The sequence below is a fragment of the Poecilia reticulata genome, chromosome 17 (assembly GCF_904066995.2).
Source record: "Poecilia reticulata chromosome 17, P_reticulata-male-v2, whole genome shotgun sequence".
NCBI lineage: Eukaryota > Metazoa > Chordata > Actinopteri > Cyprinodontiformes > Poeciliidae > Poecilia > Poecilia reticulata.
The window spans coordinates 10,797,909-10,818,022 of NC_088846.1; the positions used below are offsets into that span (position 1 = coordinate 10,797,909).

General features: G+C 39.0%; 1 protein-coding gene across 6 annotated transcripts in view; it reads left to right on the top strand.

Moving 5' to 3' along the window:
* Positions 1-20,114, top strand: part of LOC103479288 (uncharacterized) — an 86,096-nt gene that overhangs the window by 44,417 nt on the left and 21,565 nt on the right. For 5 of the 6 annotated variants that reach the window (XM_081597923.1, XM_081597920.1, XM_081597922.1 and 2 more), the window contains one exon: positions 19,293-19,618. In XM_081597923.1, coding sequence (XP_081454049.1) covers positions 19,293-19,618 — 326 coding nt within the window. Of the gene's footprint in view, positions 1-8,519; positions 10,471-19,292; positions 19,619-20,114 lie in introns of those variants that run through there. The other variant, XM_081597924.1, reaches the window with a different exon arrangement.

The window sequence follows — 20,114 nt, forward strand, 5'->3', positions numbered from 1 at the left end:
TTTTCTATTCACCTGAGTATGCTGCGGTGTTTTTCTTATTTTGTAAATTTCTTCGTATTTTTATATATTTTATCTTTGTGTGAATATGCATGATTTCTCCTTGTCTTTAACTTGCTGCTGGTACACTTGAATTTCCAGAGTGGGACAATGAAGGATATGTGTATTTCGTCTATTTCGATTCATATTCTCATGTCTTGCTTATAGTACTGAGACTTTATGCGCCAAAAGTATTCAAGGTGCTAAGCTAGTGCTAGCCTGTTTACTGGGTTTTTATATGACTTGTTGATGGCTCCAATTAGCCATCTGATGACAGAATTTACAGAAAACAACTTCTATCTTGTATTATAAAACTGTAAAATTAGAGACAGGACACCAACAGCAGTAACTAGGAGAAGAGTTTAGACAGCTACTCTGATATTCATTGTTTGAAAAAGCATCAGTCGGGATACAGATCAGTTACTTTGTGTTTGATCATTATTTGAATAATATTATATATTCCTGTAACAGAACCAGTTTGTATGTCACTCCATATTTTAGTATTAGAGACAGAATTGCAAATAGTTCATCATTGCATCCATCGCAGCTTTTTATAGATGTAGAAGAAGTATCTAGATATCTTTAGCTTTCACTTACTATAATAAAACAAAATCTAAGCAGGTTATTTAAAGTAAAATGATATATCCAGTCAAGTAACTAATGAGTTGTTGGGTGTTTTAGTAATATTCCTGCACGTAATGCATTTTAAAATTACCATAATGTATTATGAAAAAGATTTGTTGTTGCTCTTTATGCACAGCAGAAATCAGTCAGTATTCAAGTTGGGTTTTATCATTTTGACATTGTAAATTCTGCTACAAGCGATCGGTCTTTGTTATTATGATCTGTGTTTTCTGTATCAAATTGTTGCATGTGTTGCGCCGCATAGAGACCAGATTAATTCCTCTACAGCTGGAACTGTGCCGCAGTGAGATTTTAGGGGTGGATTATTTTTTGCTTCCTGTCCTCCTTTTCTCCCTCTATCTTGTTACTCCCTTTTTTCCACCTGTTTCTTTTTCTGTCTGCACCTCCAACCTTCCCCACAAATGCTGACGCAATTACGATTTTCCAACTAAGTTTAATCTGCTGTTTCTTTCACGTCAGGCTTATGTTCATTGATTCCCGTCCTGTCTTCCTTATCTTCTGTGTGGACCAAGCCGTCTATTCTTGCTCTTCCTTTTTCGCCCGCAGTATCGTCTCCTTCACATCTCTCCATCCCCCTCCCGCGTCTTTGCCCTTTATGTCTCCTCCATCCACCTCACGTCTTCCCCTCTCCTGCTCAGACTCCCTGTGTCGCTGCAGTACTGTAATAATCACTGCATCGACGAATTGGGTTTTGATGTCGGGTGGGGGAGGGGAGGGGTGAGTTTGTTGGGTTGTTGGTGGACTAGGAGGGCGTTGTCAGGGAGACATGGGAGGCGGTTGCCGTGGAAACAACGAGACTCCGCAAGTGAGGGTTGGGGAGGGGGGGGTAGGAGAGGAGGGTCGAGAAGGGGTGGACTGGGTGTGACAGGCAGTGAGCTCGAAGCCTAAAAATAGACTCGCTCTGACAAGATCCTCCCCACCCCGCAGCCGCCTCCCCCCCTCCCACCCACAGTCTTGCTCACTCCTTCGCTCTGCCCAGCACCATGGGCAACCAGCTGTAGTGTCTCCTTTTTCTGTTTTCGTCCTTAGTCAGTCAATGCAATGCAATCCGTGACCTTCAAAGACGGGACTTTTTCTGTTTTTGTTTTTTGTTTGTTTGTTTGTTTGTTTTTGACCGCAATTACACACCTGAAGAGTGATTATTTGCGTGTGATGCATTTATTAGCCCTCTTTTTCTCTTAGTGTTTCTGGTATGTAATTTGTTGCTCAAAGTTTTAGCAGAAGAAATTGGCATCACTCGAGTTGTCAGAGATATTTTGTGCTGCTCGCTCTATTGGTGAGATGTAGCAGTAAATCGTTTCCCAAAATAATGTATGCCGGAAGCACACAAATGAATTTAATAGTAACATCAGCTATTTCTCCTAATGTGTCTCTAACACATCGTCCTGTAAGATGAACTCCTGCAGAAATGTTATTCATAACAAGAGCAACAAGTGAAGGAGGCACAGTCAGTGGGGTTGTGTTGGTGCATGAACGGACTAATTAACATAAGCGGAGGGATCCTAGCACACATGGCTAACATGCAAGACTAGCACAGCTCTGCAGAGCGGCCGTGTGTGTGTGTGTGTGTGCGCGCGTGTGTGTGTGTGTGTGTGTGTGTGTGTGTGTGTGTGTGTGTGTGTGTGTGTGTGTGTGTGTGTGTTAATAACAGAGCTAATCTTATCTGTCAGCTGTGCTCCCAGCTCTGTGATGTTCTGTTCATTGGGGCCACAGTGTTGATTCGAGCCACAGTATTTAACATTACTGTTGCTGTTATAATCTCGATGGCAATGTTACCTTTTAGATATAGCTAGCATAGCATCTCTAGGATGTAGCATGCTAACACATCTTTAAGACAGTAACATTTGATATATAAGGTCATTTCAAGGTTGAGTCTTTTTTTTTGTGTGATTTATTCAGCTTCTGTTGGGATGTTATGTAATGGAACGAACAACACATTTGACCTTGACTGGTAGAAAAGACAGAAGATTTGAAAAAACAAGCCTTAAAATGTCAACTTTGTAGTCTTGGGATTTATCAAAGGCAACATTTTTAATCCTTTGACCACATTTCATGCAGCATAAATTTAAAATGTAAATACTTTTGTTTCTCTTTGTGGACATTTCCACAAGACATGCACATATCTTCTTTTGAAAGAATTTGATTGACTTTCAGCACTGAGGTTGATTGATACTATATAATGATCTGTCCATATTAGCTGTAGCATCATAATATTGAACTACTTAAAGTCTCTCCAACTGAACGTTTGGCTGAATGACTTTCAAATGTTTCAGAAAAAAATAAACTCACATCGAACATATTATCCTCTTGTCTTAACCTTAACCTACATCAGGGCAGTCTCAAATTCAGGCTATTTGTCTAAATTTGAGAATTGAATTTGACTTTCCTCTTAAAAGAGCTCAGACATAACTTGAACCTGGTAAAAAAAATAGTTGTAAACATTTCTGGAGTCAACTAGCCCAAATGAGGTTGATGGAAATAGGGTGTAATATAAAACTTTCTGAACATAAAGTTAAAGCATACATGACATTTGAATTTGTTTCCACAATAAGAGAAGAGAAATAAATTGAAAACAATGGTTAAGTACTTTTGTTTCAACTGTTTACAGGTACAAAATAAACTAACAATATGATTCTTGCTTACATATAACGCTGGCATAATTTGCTGGCTGAAAAGCTGGCAAACAGACAACTTTACATTATGCCACTATTACTTTTAACAATAAAGCTCAACACTTTGAAGCAAGAATACTTTTGGTACGAAGGTGTTACACCCTGTATGCAGCTGCAGTGAAACATGGAGCCATTTTTACATGCACAGCTCTCCAGTAATGTAGCGGCACCTAAGTGTGTCAATATCATGTCCTAATTAGCCCCCAGCTCCCCGCCCTGGATCTTTTCTGACCCAGTCAGATCCATCCTTGTAACAAACACACATCCCTTCTAATTCCTCATAAGGCTGGACTTCTTAAAATTTCATCAGACGCTCTTAGGAAATGCTCTATTGTTGTTTGTTAGTTTTTTTTCTAAATTGTTGTCCAGTGTTTCCAGTTTTAGAGGCATGTCCATATGAAGCATTTGGAAGATCAGTGAAAAGGCAACTGGAGCCTTAATGATTGGACTTAATGCTTTTAACAGACAGAAGAAACCACTGCTGTGTTAGGGTTAGGGCTCTAAATCAGCAGGAGTACATTAAAGGTCACTGTCAGGGCTTGTCAGTTCTACATTTACCTACTGGTTTACATTTCAGCACAAATCCAGTTTGATCTGTGATTACTTCAAAAGTTTGACAGTATTTTACACCTGACATGATAAAATGGTAACCAGTTCTTTGTGCCTTTTAAATTTTATACTAGATTGCCTCAGCCCTAAGATTTAGGGCTTTTTGCTTCTTAACCACCTGTGAATGTTCACACCAGCAGCCTCTGAGCCGGACCCGGGGGTTTTAACCTGCTAAATGTCCATCCTGTCCCGTATTATGAAACTAAGCAGCCCTCTAATGTCTTCCTCTTCCTGTCCGTGGCTCACTGTCCCTCTGTGATTACAGTGGGCAAATTGTTTAAGGATGATTATGTAATGAGAGTCATTCATTGTCAGTCATGCTTGACGAGCTGCTGCTCCTGGTGTTTCTGCTCAGTCCCGGGCGATTCGAGGGGAAAAAGTGGGAATGCTGCGAGGCGCAGGAGATGATAGTGGAGTTTAGAAAGTCTTTTCTTTCACTGGGGAAAAAAACCCAACTTTTTCAAGAGTATGCTTATATCTGACTACTTCTCAATTTACTCTTGGTCTTTTAACTTTTACTTACATGTTCACTGGTTGTCTGAGTCCCCTTGCAAAAGTATACATCTCCCCTAACTTTTTATTTTTTAGTTTTCTTTATGCTATTAATAGAAACTGCAATTTATATCATTAGACTTTATGGAATACACCACCACAAGGTTGCGCACATACGTCAAGTGGGAAGAAAACGATGCAGGGTTTTCAAAATCCTTTTGCACATAAATATCTGAAGAGTGTTTCATGCATTTGTTTTTAAGAAACAAGTGTGGAACTACAGCTACAGGTTTTAGAAATTGTGTCTACATCAGCCTTGCATAAAGACTAAGTGTTTTGTCCATTCTTCTTTGTGAGAAAACTATCTATGAACAGCTATTGTAGAACATTAATTTTGATTTTGACTGGGCCGTTTTCCACATGGATCTGCAGCTCCTCCCGATTTACCACAAACGTCATCGCTGCAAAGATAATGAAGAAGGTCGTGGTTCAACTTGAAGAAGTTCTGTAGTTGTCAGCAAAAAAAAAAAAAAAAGTTAAACAGACTTCATTCAACTTTATTTTCAGATGCAAAAAAAAAAAATTCTAGCTATTGTTGGGAATGTGTTTGAACAAAATGTGTTGTGAATAGTGGTGTCATAATGGATTCTCTGATAAATACTCACTGATGGGTTTTCACCGAGAAAACATTAAAATATCGACACAAAGTTTAGCAGTTTTCTTTTTTTTTCTGTGAAGTTCACATCACATCTCTGTTTCAAACTATTGGTGGTAATACCTTTAATGCCAAGGATTTTAAATAGTAATTCCCCCCCACCCCCCATTTTTTTCCACCATACTGTTATGTTTCAGGTGGACTGTGAGGATTTTTAAAAATTTTATTTTTACTCTTAAACTGGCATTAAATCTTGGCAACAGTATTAAAGCAAAGGACAGGACTAACACAGGACCAGCTATATTTATAACTGTTTCTGGAACAATATGAGACAATACTCTTCATTAATTATCTTATAAATCTACAGTAAGACCTTGATATCAAGTGTAAATTTAGGACATTTTGTGTCTTTACAAACCTCTAACAAGTTCAGTTTGTTTTAAAACAGCTGAGATTCCCTGGTGGTACTTTTGGGAGCAACCAAAAGAAAATATGGTTTATTTTGTGAAAAAAAATGTTAACTTCCATCTGGTTGTACGAGTCTAAGCCTCTTGATCTGCGCTGACCGCAGGCTCTTCGTGATGCGTGTGCTGCACAGCTTTGAAACCTCAGTAAAATTTCTCGATTGTACCTGGATTTTTCAATTTGCACTTCTTCGGTGTATAATAATAGCTAAATCCAAAGCCTCCTGATGTGAGTCCCACTCACAAACACACATGCACACACACCCCCACACACACACACAATCCATGTGTGCCAGGAACTAAAAGTGTGTGCGATAAGGAAAGAAAAGGATTTAAGAGGAGACGGTTTGCTACCAGAGGCTCGTTAATCCTGCTTGAAAAGTTGGATTATAAATCCTGAGCAGAGTTTGTGAGATTATTGAACATAATTTAAAAACATCTGAGACACATTTAAATATGGAGGTTTGTTAGCAGGAATCTGTCTAACTTAAAAAGGTGGAAATTGTGAGATTTTTTCATTTCTGTGCTTAGTTGTAACGTGTAGTCCTCTTATAAGTTGCATATCTGCATATGGCCTTAAGTTTTTACTTTTACACGACCAAATATATGAAAAGTAAAATTGCTGAGATGTGAAAGTTTCTTAAATCAGTTGAACTTACAGTCCGTGTCTCCCACTGCAGAGGTTGACCCAAATCTGTGTTCAAAAAAAGCTGTTTCCTTTTTGCAAATTTTTTGTGAGAGGATAAAATGGTAGTTTGTTGCATTTAGAACATTTCTAAAACCTCTCATTTATAAACCACCAGGACGACTGAAAATATAATTTTTCATAATATTAATGAAGAAACATGATGACACACTTTGTAGGCCACCAGTTTGTAGTTTGTAACTTTGCTGCATAAACCTTTGTTGAAGATCCTGTTTTTAATTTCTGCAATTTATTAATTTAGATTAAGACTGTTTGATGGTTGGGTCATTAAGTGCATGTATTTAAACACTTTGCTCTAAAAAAAGAGACCTATTTCAAAGTTGAGAGTTTTTAAAACTTTATAATTTCATAAAAACAAAAGACAATAAGAGTCTGATGCAAATGTCTAACCAGTTACAGCTAAATTGTGAAACCCCTCCAGAATAATGTAGACTTTTTAATAGCAGCTAAAATGCTTTCTATTATTATCTTTTGCTTGACCACTGTCTGGCTTGCCTATTAAGCACGGTAGTCACAGAGGTAAGAGGTAGCCGATGAATTATTAATCCAATGGATAAGTCTTGATGCTTCTTGTGTCCAAAATGTTGTCTTGGCTCACTCCACTCTATAAAAGTCAATCTAAAATGCTTACTCTCCTTTTTTAAATCCAGTTTTTCCTTTCCTCGCTTCCAGCAATAACTTTGTCTTGGATATTCCTTTAGTATCTACCCATGTTACATTTTCACTTCTATTTTTTTTTTTCTGATTTTTTTTTTCTTTTTGTTGCGTTAACACGTGCCGTTTCTTTGTAGCAAAACCAAAATCCCATTTTAACGAGCCTATGCAGGGCTGGAACACAATATTCTGATTGGTTTTTCAGCTCTCAGGAGCTGTGCTTTATGAATGTCAGTGTGCATCAACAAAATGAGTCACAAGAACGTCGTTTTAAAATTCAGACACTTCTCTAGTGCCTCTCTAATTGCACTGCCTCTGAGGAGTTTTTGAATCCTTTATTATTGTTATAAGGCTCTGTTACAAAGTTGTACGTTCGATTCCAGCTTTTTCCTGCCACAACGTGCCCCTGTACAAAGGCACTTAACCTCAAATTCCCACTCACTCTGAGTGGTCAGTATGACTGGAAAAGCTCAAAGTAAGTTCAGTCCATTTACTAAGTCAGGAAACTGTTTACAAGTTTTTAATCAGCAGTTGAATATCTAAACTAGTCCAGGTTTTCCAGTTTTTCTCGTTAGTCCACTTATCAAAGAATAGCTAACAAAATTCTTACATTTAATCAGTATACATAAGTGACATTTGACTTGATTTTCTTTTCTTCCATCACGTGACAATTTCACTGTTGGTAGAAGAAAAAAAGCAACGATTTGAGTGACTTTATCGAGGGACAGTTTGCCGAGGTTTGATGAGTGACTGACTCCTCCAAAACAGAAGCTTGTGGGCCTTACCTGATCTGTAGCTGTCATTATTGATCATGATCCGAAGTGAGAACAGTGGTAAGCCTATTACAGAGCAATAGATCTTTGCCCAAACCCAAATATTTTCTATACTTCTTTAGGTCATTTGGCAAAGAAGGCCCCAATATGCCTCTTACTGCTCCAAGACGTGACGTCTAGCTCCATCACATCTTGAAGCGAGATGTCACAGCACATTTCCAGGCATCTGGTGGAGTCCATCCCTCAGTGGGTCAAAGTGGTTGTGGCTAAAAAAAACAACAAAAAAACAATCTATGCTGTTGTTCATAGATTAATGCCTAATCTGTGAGTATTTTACATTTTTATCCAAATGGAAATGACTAATAAACTTCTTTAGGAGTCAACAAAATGAGTCGCAAGAACATTTTCTTTTTATTCTTGCCAGAGTCAGTCAGTCCGTCAGTCAGGATGATAACAGTCTTCAGTTATGTCTTGCTAATCTCTTCTTGTGTCTCTCACTATGAATCAACATGTGAACAGTGGCTGTCACAAAGCAGCTGAGCAGCTGTGACAACCACAGATCAGTTGGTGTGTGTGCAAATGTGCTTTTGTTTTTGCCAATAGCATTGTGCGTGCGTTTGTGTGTGCAACTGTGTGCACGCTTGTCTCTTAGTTTGTGTCCGCCTGAGCATGTTTGTCACCAGGGGCTGGATGCTGAAATTTAGCTCCAGCGAATGAGGGAATATTCGGGGTGGTCATGTGACTTTGTGATGTCAAAAAGAGAGAGAGAGAAAGAGAGAGTAAGGTGCAATTTAGCCCCACAGCTGATCTGTGCAGCGCTCAGAGAGAAGCCGAGACAACCAGACACAAACACACACGCGCGCGCGCACTTTCGCTATTTCACTGCCATGCACTTCTTTCCTTTCGCCCGTAAGCGCACATGCACTTTACATGCCTGACATCCATGCAGTTGCACACACAAACAACTCCAAGGAATCACTCTAAAATAGACAGGGGATCATTTCTTTCCTCTACTTCTCAAGATCACAACTGTTTGGTAAGTGAAGACTCCTCTGCCTCCTGGACAGCAGCAATAGGACACTTGAAGCAGAAGAAAGCAACTAAGGACACGGGAAGAGGAATCAAAAAGGACAACCACAACTAAGGGAGCGGAAAAAGGCTCACAAGCAAACAGGTTGGAGAGAAGATCAACAGAGGAAAGACCCACTGCAGTGCATGAGAATGTCTTTCCTTTCTGGCTCACCCTGGCAGCAGCCTGGCATCATTAATGGAAACAGTGGGTATGGACAGCCTTCCAGCGGGTATCAGCAGCAGCACCAACAACAGCAACACAAACCTCCCGGTACTCTCTCCGGTGCCAGCGTCCCTGCCGTGGTGGCCTCTTCTCCACTGTCGCCCTCCAGTCCAGCTGCTCCCCACCACGGCGACCTGCATTGCCATGGCCAGATGGCACCAGGAGGAGCCACTGCCACAACACAGACAGGATCCAGAATAACTCTGATGGAAGATGAGGGGAAAGTAGGCCGAGTCAGCACCGAGGGGAATTCATCGGGGATGATGGTATCAGGAACCCTGAGCTTCACCACGCCATTGTTGAAAATAGAGGATGACTGGTCTAGACCAGAAAGGCCAAAGGAAGATGGACTTAAGGTGGGAGTGGTTGGGGCTGTATTAGGGAGCGCAGGACAGAGCCCCAGCAGCCCTCTGTCGTCACACTCCTCCCCAACTTCAACATCGCACTCCCCTTCTTTCTCACCAGGGAGAGTATTTTCGAATTCTGTCATTGATCCTAAGCCATTTGGACAGAGCGATCTCCAGCGAAATATGGAGGGATTTTACCTTCAGGGATCACAAACAGCTGTCCAAGGACACATCTTCTCACCGGTTTCGGAACGTCAGGAAAAAATACCATTAAGTCCATCCATCGGCAGAGATACAGTTTCACGTGAAGTAAAGAAAGAGGATGAGAGGATAACAACTGGAAGCCTGTTGAAAACTCTGAAGGAAGATTCTAATGCAAGTAAGCCTGGACATCAAATACTCAAGCCATACTTAGGGGAGTCAGGTACAGATGTACTTGCTCCTTCTGTGTCTGACCTAACAGGTAGCAAAGCTAGCACCGCATTGCCCACAGGACATGCACCTGCATCTCTGTCTCCACCCCACAGAGCTGCCGGTAATGCAGGGCTGAGTGTTGTTGGAGGGTGCAGGTCAGACAGAGAAAACTTAAGCCATACTGAAACGGGAGCAGCAACACGTGTTCCACCAAAAAGCAATGTAACCGAGAAAAGAGTTGCAAGTCCTGGCCCGGAACAGGCTTTCAATCAGCACGAGGACACAACAAAAAGAGAAACCAAAACAATGAGAGGTAATGACATCCCTCAGCGAACTGCAGTGAGACGTGCAATGTCTGACTGTTCACATCTGTCTGTTCCCATGGTAATGGCTGGGGCATACCCTACGGGTATGACCGTCACACAAGTGATGGCACCCAGCTCGCCAGATTTCATCCCAATGGGAACACCCAGGCCCTCTTACCCTCATGCAGCTGTCCGTCGATCACTCACGGTTACCGACGGTTCTGAAGGCTCCGCTTCAATGGCAACGATGATCTCAACTCCTTTAATGATGCCACATGTGGTGCCGTCTTCTCCTCCCCCTAAGAGGCATCATGGGGGCTGTGAGACCAATGTTCTACTTCCTGTTCCAACTCCTGTAGGAATGCTGGCTAAAGGCGCCCAGGACACTATGACAGTAACCACCGGTAAGACATCTCTCCTGTTTGGTATGTGTCTGGGGTCAAATGAGAGACTGAAACATGAGAATATCCTCATGTTCACAAGTAACTCATTTCTTTAAATGTCTGTTGCTGGTTCCAACTATCATGAAATTAATTTTCAAAGTTCAATTCTCAGACACTGCATAACCTTTTTCAATGTAGATGTCTACTGAGGACACACTGTCCTCCTAATGTTTATCATAAAAACTTATGAGTCTTCCATTTCTGCGTTTCTAGTGATTTTGCTTCATATTTTTCTTTGATCAGCTACAATCAGCAGGGTGCATTGCTACTGGTTCTGACTTGTTTCAGCTTTTGTTGTCAGCTTCAGTCTGGGTCCGCTGTTTGCTCACATTGAAATGTGTGTTCTTTAATTTTTAGCCTTATTGGCTGCTAATTTTGTCATGACTGAACAGATAAGTTATAGCATGACTTTGACTCTTCTTTTATATAAAGTACCTCCATACAACGCCTTTGCTGTTTTGAATACAAATATTTATTTTTTGGGTGTACTTGCCACGTCTCCAGAGTTGAAAACATCCAACAGAAGTTAATTGTTTTGATTCTCAGCCATGATTGTCTAGTTGGCCTCTAAAACGGAGGGGAGGAGCAAAATGTTGGTGTTTCTGTAGCTCTGCTGTCGGTAGTTGAAACTGAAGCTAATCTTCTACAATTATCCTGCAAAATGACATGTACCTCAGACATAGGTGGGGATTTTTTTGCACTGCATTCGTCTCCATTGAACCTAAACTCATCAAAACTAAAATTAAAACCAAGATGATGAACATTTATTTCTGTTGTTTCCCTAAAATAAAAGTACAGACTGTTCTGTGAACTGCACCTTAAGAGTGCCTTTTATGTCTAAGTGATGAAGGCCATTTTCTGTTTTACTGAATGTAAAATAGCAAATGGAGTTTTTTTTGTTGTATGAATGTGGAATCTGAATTCAAACAAGTAATCTGACTTTCACAACAAGTCATAAGTAGTTTTAATTTGTGGTGGTTTTGTGGAGTGGTGTAGCCTTTTTAACAATCCTGGGGGAAAAAATGGAATCAGAAACAAAACGGGTAACTAGAAGCAAATGATTATATTAGTGGTGGTAATGTTTCAAAGCTTATCTGCCTCAAAGATGGTTTCCTCCTTTGACGCAACAGCGCTTAGTTTAAATCAAGTTAATCTACCCCTAACGTTTTACCAGACAGGTTTAAGTAAACAAGATTTTCCATAAAGACGTAGAAAATTGAACAAGTTAAATCAGTAGGAGTGCTCGTTTCCCTCAGGACTCGTTTCTTTGCTGTATTTCATTTAATTTGAGAATTGTCAAACAATATGTTAATTATGTTTTAATGTTCTCTGGTGATGGCTGGGAAATTGTGTTAAAGCTAATGTTGAAATTAAAAGACTGATATTCGCATCTTTAATATTATAAATCTAGTAACATGCATCAGTTTTTTTGATTTAAAACTGAAATGTGTTATTTCCACAGTTTGTTTTTGTATCTTTGGTCTTATCAAATCATCCAGAGCATGATGTTCTGCTTTTCAGGCTACAGACATGAGGAAAGCGGGGACATTGATTAGACATTGACTCTGACTGTACTCATTCAAATATAGAACAGCTATTTCTAGCTTTGTGTCTGTCTGCGTTTGTGTAGGCATTGTCTTGCGTGTGTGTGTGTGTGTGTGTGTGTGTGTGTGTGTGTGTGTGTGTGTGTGTGTGTGTGTGTGTGTGTGTGTGCATGCGCGCATCTGTGCGTAGGTGAGCAGCGTTCACTGACGTGAATCTAACAGATTTTTAAAGGCAAACGCCTACATAGACACACAGAGTAAACATCACGTCTGCACTCTCAGATCATTCATCACCAAAATAAAGTAACAAATTAATATACACACATAAATGGTGCGTGTACAAAAAAGAAATAAAAAAGAGTGGCAGACAGAGGTAATACCTTTCTAGCGCAGGATTAGCCCCCACCTCGCCACTGAGATGTTTTCTCGGATTTTGCTTGGTTTTCAGGATGCGTTGCTTATTGGTATCAATCAGAGCAGCAGGGTGTCTTTCAGACAAGTCATTTTTCATATTCATTTCTCATTACATAGCCATATGTAATAGATTAGAATATATCTTGTATATGTATACACACAGACTGATGTCTTCAAGCATTTCTTTCTGTTACTTGTGATGATTTTATTCTTCTAGCTAGTTCATAGAATAATTTACAGAATATGACCATACATCAGACACATTGTTTGTTATTGTTTTTTGTTTTTTTGTTTGTTTTTTCGGTGCTGGGGGTTAACGACACGGTGGCTACCGAACAGGAGTCTGGGGTGTTATTGAGGTTCTACATTTTTCAAAATTTGCTTCCCACATTTGACACAATCTGGCTCCTGTGCTGAAGGGTCGAGACTTTGTGACGCACAAACCTGAAGCTGTTGTAGAATTGTGCTTTCCGTCTTCTGATTGGTTTTGATTCACATTAACTTTTTCAAAAGGAGGAGCTTTCCCTGAGCTGCATTCATGCTAGAAACACATCTGACGCAGTCGTTCATATCCTCATTTTTTCAACTACACTGTGCGATTGATAAACCGTGTATCTATCTTTGGTCTTGTATTGCTTATAAAATGAGGGCAGATGGTAAATCCAGACAAAAACAATCTGAGAGCACAAAGTTATAGCTCATTGCTTGTGGCCGTCTGCAGCTTGTTGTTGTGCAGTTGGAGGAGAGTGAAGGTGAACTGCTCCCGGTGAAGCGTCGGATCCAAAAACAGGTGCAGGAGGGGTGTACCGCATAAACCCAAATCATTTTATTTATTTAAAAAGGACACATTTAACACTCTGATCATTAACTTAAATGCAAAGCGAAACACTTTTCAGAGTGAAGTCTTGTCTGGGATTCTCTCAATTTTCTCTGAGGTTAACAAAACCAGCAGTTGTACCAATCACATACTGTACAGAGTCTGTCTTTGCTTTTCGGCATGCCACCACTTTCTTTTTTTTTTGAAGATAAGATCTCAATTTCTGAAGCTATTGTTGCATTTTGTGAGCAAAACTGCAGGCGTAGTTCGTCCCACATGCAACAAAAAGAGCAATCGATGAATCGAGTTATGGTCGACTTGTTTTAACACATTGCCATTGATTTCATGTGCCACAACACAGATAGTTTCCTGTAAAAGTTTCAAAAGCTTTTCAGCTTTTGTGTTTGTGATGCGATAAATTCTAGACTTTGAAAACTGATCTGCCCTCAAAACTGCTGTAAATAAATCATATTTGTTGATAAAATACAATTAACATTTTTTTAAAGTTATATTTTGGATTTCAGGGAGAAGCAAATCTAACATATAAATTCCGTTTTTTAAGAGCGACGCTGATACTTATTCAATTAGCAGGTGTTATTTCAGTAATGACGTACTCGCCTTCGGATGTCCAAATGCAGCACCTTTTCAAACTATTTAGAGGCCTTTAACTTTTTTACATTCCGTCACATGACAAATTTCAATGTACTTGTAAAGCGGAAGGATATTTATACTTTTTACAAATAAAAAGCACAATTTTTACAATTTCAACATAATTTTTTTTTTAGAACACCCAAAATTATCTTACAGCCCAACGCCTAAATCAGCTAGACTGCCAGTTAATCTGAAGTCCTCTCTAAATCTTTTGCTCTCTCCACCACAAGCAGTTATTCCATCAGCAGCTGCAGCTGATTGCCGGCAGCTGTACGTTTTAGTCTGCAGTTTAATGCCGGATGAGTCACTAGGCTGATGTTGTTGGGTGCAGTGAGACAGCACTGAAAATGACCATTTTACAAGCAACAAATCACCAGTTTGCTAATCTGAAGCTATGATATTCCAACCTCTGCTTTACAGGTATATATATATATATATATATATATATATATATATATATATATATATATATATATATATATATATATATATATATATATATATATTCAGGAAAAAAAATCACATGCAGTAATAAGGACATGCTCATGTGTCTTTTAAAAAAATATGTGTTATATACAGATATAGCATTGTAACTCTGATTGTCAAATTACATTAGCCATACATACTATATTTATAACACAATGTGAGATTCACGGGTTCAATCTTAAGGTTTTAATTGGTCTAAGTAAGTGTTAGTTGATTTTTTTTTTTTATCACATATCACAACAATGCTCTGCACATTACTGGTTAAGACCAGATCGTGATTTATGAGACCTTTTTGAACACAGTGTCAAGGAGGAAATGTAGCCAATGAGCTCAGGAAAGACAGTGGTTGCTACAGATCTATTTGACTGGTGGTAATTTGCTGGAATTTGTTTTGTTGCCTGACATGTCATTGTCTTTGACAGTCGCCAGAGAGAATGTTCTAGACGTCCCTTTGCCGATTCCTGGTTTCGCAGATCTGGATACAATGCGCTTGGATCACAAGAAGGAGCTCTAGAAATGAAAGAGGGCCGTGGGGGTCGGAGGGCTCTGGCTGTTTCATTACGTCTTTGAAATCTCTTCTTATTTTTCTTTGCTGTTCTCTAAAGAAAATGAATTCTAATCATGCACATTTTCTTTGTTAGACACCAAAACACTGCAGGGAGCCCTGAACATTAAAATTCATGAGACTACGCCGCAGAGAGGGTTTAGGGAAGAGTTGGAGCAAGTTATGAGTTTTCGTCGCACTAAGCTTAACGTTGCCACGTTGGAATTGACTTCATTTACAGGGGAAGATGAAGAGGCAGATCGCTTATGCAGATTTTAAATGGCTTTAACTGAGCACCGAACATGTGTGGCGTTTGCTTTTCCATCGCCAGACAACGGCCTCACGGTTTGTTTTCTTTGCTCAGATTGAGACTGAGCAAGCACGAAGGCACAGGTCAGAATAACACAATAACCGTATGTCAAGTAATGACAGCAAGCAACAGGCTGCGTGTGCCATCAGGTAGTCGTGAAGAAGCCTGAGCAGCAAATTAAGACGAATCAAAGAAAGGAGAAAAAAAAAAAGCAGGGATGATGCAGACGGTTCAGTTCAGAGGGAGATGAAGGGACGCCGCATGGCCTGTCCACTCTCGGTTATGTAACAGACATGTTGGTGGCCTCAGAGAGCGCTGGTGTTTTTCTAACCCTTACTCTCCCAGCTGTCTGTCGTTAACCATCAGACTTATGTAAACGTTGTGACTGAGTCTTTCTCCTTTTGATTATCACTTTGCTCCTTCCTTTTTTTTTTGTTTCTTCTCATCTCTCTAACTAGACATTTTTTAACTCTGCTCCTGTACCACTAAGTATGAGTGGAGTTTATTGGAAAATGACAAGGACCAAATTTTCTATCCACATGCTTCCTACAGTGCTCCGAAAAAAAAAAAAAAAGATTTGTCCTGTTTCAGGTTTCTCCTGTTTCTTTATGTCGCACTTAAACATTTCAGGTCATCAAATTTGAAAAATCAAAAAAGTTTCCAAATCAAGACTTTGTTTAGTTATTCAAACTGAACTGATGTTTTTCAGGAAAGCAATATTTTTTGCAACGCATCCCGACAATGATCGAATCTTTTACATTGCTTTGGAGGAATTCTTTCCCCATTATTCTTTGCAGATTATTTTATTCCAGCCACATCAGCTGTTCAAGTTTACCGTTTTTAAATCTTTTGAAACTTTTATATCTTGCTGAAAAGTTACTCGTAATTATGTTTAGTCTTATCTATTTCCCTTGTTTTTTCTTATTTTATTGTGTGCCAATTTAAAAAATGAAGTTATGTCTGTATGTAAATTAATGTACACATTTGTGCTTGAAACAAAACAAAATTACTTGGTAAGATTTTGTGTTTTTGGAGTGAAGCTCGCTCCAGAAATGTTATTTGAATTTGTTAAGGCCGTCAGAGGTGCATCGTCGGCATTGTTCGGATAAATGTCAGCCCAGGTGCACTTGAGCTTAATGCCATGAATTATTGCTGGACACTGATTTTAAGGTCTTTTTAACGGAGAGCAGAATTCAAGGCTCCATTTGTTATCATTAAGATGCTTTTTGGGAAATATGAGACGGACCTTTGCCTTGTTTCTGGTCCATCGGTAGTTTTTGCATTGGATCCTCCCATGGAAGCCATTTCCCCCCCGCTCTCTTTCGTGATGTTGAAACCTGAAGCTGCAGAGGAAAGCGAGGCCTGCTGTGCTCTGCATGTTGTTCTGGTTTGTTCTGCGACAAGTCATTGATGGAAACTTAATGAAATGTTGGAGACTTAGTGACTGATGGTACCAGTGACCTTGTTTCTCATGTGCTCCTGAATTTCTTTAGATCCAAGCATTATGTGTTGCATTTTGAGATCTTTTAATATACTTAATGTTGTCAGATGGGTTCTTTTGAAGATTTCTCGATTCTGTAGGTTTGTAGCACAAGTGTTGAGGCTTGAAAAAAATTCATAGTTAATTTGTGATTTATCAACAGCAGTAATTACTCTTTACAATTGTCCTAATTACTTTCCTTAGATTTTCATCCTTAATAATTTTTTTTTTTTACTTTTTTTGAAAACGGAAATGTATAAAATACAGCTACACTCCTTGGCTGGACTGTGATTAACAAGAAGTATCAGGGGTTGAGCTTTATCATACACTTAACTGCATAAGTGAGTCCTTTCATCCAACAGTTTCTTCTCTACAACTTTTCACAGTTGGAGAGAAGATTTAATCTCTACAATTTTGAAATTAGAAAGAGTTTAAAATAGATCTTTCTGGATAATATTTCAAATGCAATGTGTTGCTCGCAGTTTGAATTAATTAATTAATTTTTTTGTGACAGAAAAAAAAACTAGCATTTGAAATCCCGATGCTAAACCCCCACCGTCCACTGTCAGTGCTGGGGATGACCGTGCTGACATGGATTTTGAGGAGACAGCCTGTCACCATTGTGAGCTCTTACATAAGGCCGTGCATTAGACTAAATGGGTTGTCCTGTTTACCGAGCAGACCCAGAATCATCTGCTGCTACGACCTACATACAATCTTCCACTTGGTTGTTCAAATCTATAAATAACAGAAGTGCAGATGAAAAACTAGGAAGTGATGCGATGTGATACCTTTCTGTCGGTGAAAGATGTTTCACTTATCAGAACCGCAAGGAGAATGTGTTTCTGTTAAGTGATGCAATTTATTCAGTTTGGTAGTTGCTTGAAGTGTTTGAGAGTTTTATTTTTCTTTGAGTGTGAACATATGTGCAAATGTAAACTTTAAAGAAAGCGAGGAAAGACTGCATAACCATGTCACTAAAGTCCTTAGGGCATATTTGAAATAAATTAGAGATGATGTATCTTCACTCCAGTCAGAATGAAACATGTTTGAGTGGATTAATTTCTAGAACATGGATGTTTATTCTGTGACGTTATTGACTGAATCAAGGAAATTTAAATTAGGATTGTTTTTATTTCTATTGATTTATAATGTGTTTCTAAGTAAAAGTTGATAAAGAAGCTTAAATGTGTCAAACAAACATAATTCATTATACTTAAAGCAACTTTTTCATTTGAGATAAACTGAAATTGTGATGGACATATTAACATAATTTCATTTTTAGCTTTGAATTTGACATAATGCAGTGAATGTTAAACTTTTTTTCTTCTTTTTCTTAAATCGGTGCTCTTAACGGTCAAATAGTGAGAATGTGTGCTAAGCTTTTGTGATCCTGGCTGCAGTGATGGAAACCTGCATCCATTTATTCAACAAAACATGCATTAATTTTCCTGAAGGCAGATCAGAGCAAGACTAATGAGTTCAAGACACCACCTTGCCAGATACTTTGCTGCTTTTTCTGGCACAGTTCAAATAAAAATCCTCACTCCCTATCTTTGCAGCCACTGCTGTCAAAACGTGCCACATGATCGGTGCTCTTGTATTTACAGAATTAGCATGTGAATGCACCCATTTGAATCAGCTTTTTTACTTGTCTTACATGTCTCTTTTTCTAATCAATTCTTTGGTGAGCTATTTTAGGACATTGTAAAATGTCAGCCTCATTTTTGTCCTCTGAACCATTAGAAATGAAGTATTTTAAGCAACAGCAAAACTCGCAAACTAATCAACTCAGCCTTTTTTTTATAAGCCAAACACAGGCCTGTTTGTGTCACATAAATGTCAGATTTCTTTGAAATATGACTACGATTTTAAACGCATTTCTTAAACAATAATACATAATAATACATCTGCCCTTATTTGCAGATTAGAGAAAATGTTCATATATTACAAGTTTTACACTTGAAGTTATAAACTTAAATTAAATTATTCAATTCTTCGTTCAATCAAGTCAGTAAATTGTATTAATTCTAATTAACCTGAAATAATTTATATTCTACAACATGCATATTCATTTCCAGATAATCTACCAGGATAAAAGAACAAAAAATACACAATGGATGTTAAAACTTTACAAACTAGGCATTTTTGTGGTAAAATGTCAGTTTTTGTTTCTGTTGACTTCTGATTTCTAGCAAGATGCTTAATATTACAGGTCAATACTGTCCAAAATGTAGACTTGTTTATAATTTAATACAAAAATTATAAACTGCTTGGTAACAATGGCTTTGGCAAGAAGATCCTTTAGTAACCGTTTGGTATTTGCCCAAAAAGAGTTTATACCAGATCTGTTTTTTATTTACATTTTACAAGATCTATTTTAAATTAGGTTGGTCACGTTTTCTGAAATCTCCAAAACTTGGCATTTTACCAGCTAAATTGTATGTGCTCACTGTATATGGTATTATCAGCTATTTTCTCAAAGTTTACTTTATTAAATTAGCTTAACTTTGACCACAGAACTCTTTCCCTGGCAGTGAAATCTGACAACAAGGAGAAGCAGGAGAAGATGGACATCATCTCCAGCAAGACGGACAGGATCGACAACGTGGACAAGAAGAAGGAAGAGCAGCTGAAGAAGGAAAACAACACCGACAAGAACCAGAAGCCAGAGATGATCCTCAAACGTGAGGAAAAGATGGAGAAGCTGAACGACAAGGCTAGCGAGAAGCCGGAGAAGGTGGACAAGCCGGAGAAGACCAACAAGGATGAAAAGAAGGAGGAGAAGGGAGGAAAAGGCCCGGCCAAGTCTCCCACAGGCAACGGCAGCAAAACCGTGCCAAGCGCCGACAGCAAGAGCAAGGTGAGCATCTGTGACACACCAACCCAAAGTGCCCTTCACACACACACACCACACACTCCCTGCTCACAAACTCACATCAGTCAAGGTGGCAGCGGATCCAGTGGTAACAGAAATGCTCTTACCACTCCAAAGTAATCTTTGATCATGTGGATATTTAATGTGGGTGTTTTTGGATCTGCTGTGGTGCGTGTGTGAGTCATACCTCAGGCCACTTTCCATATCATCTGCTCTCTGTGGGTTGCTCAGTTCTTTTATTTGATGCTTTTATGATTTACTGCTCATTACCTACACAAGGTGGGTTTCTGGTTGATCTTTTATTATCTTTTTTTTTTTTGTGGTTACCATATGGACTCTGGCTATGCTGCCATATTTCTGTTGCTGCTGAGATTTCACCGCTGCATTTTTTCCTCCCCTCTTTGCTCTCCTTTATTTATGTTTCCCTTCCTTCCCTTTTGGGTTTTATTTATTTATTTTTTGCTACTCTGCCCTTTTTTTT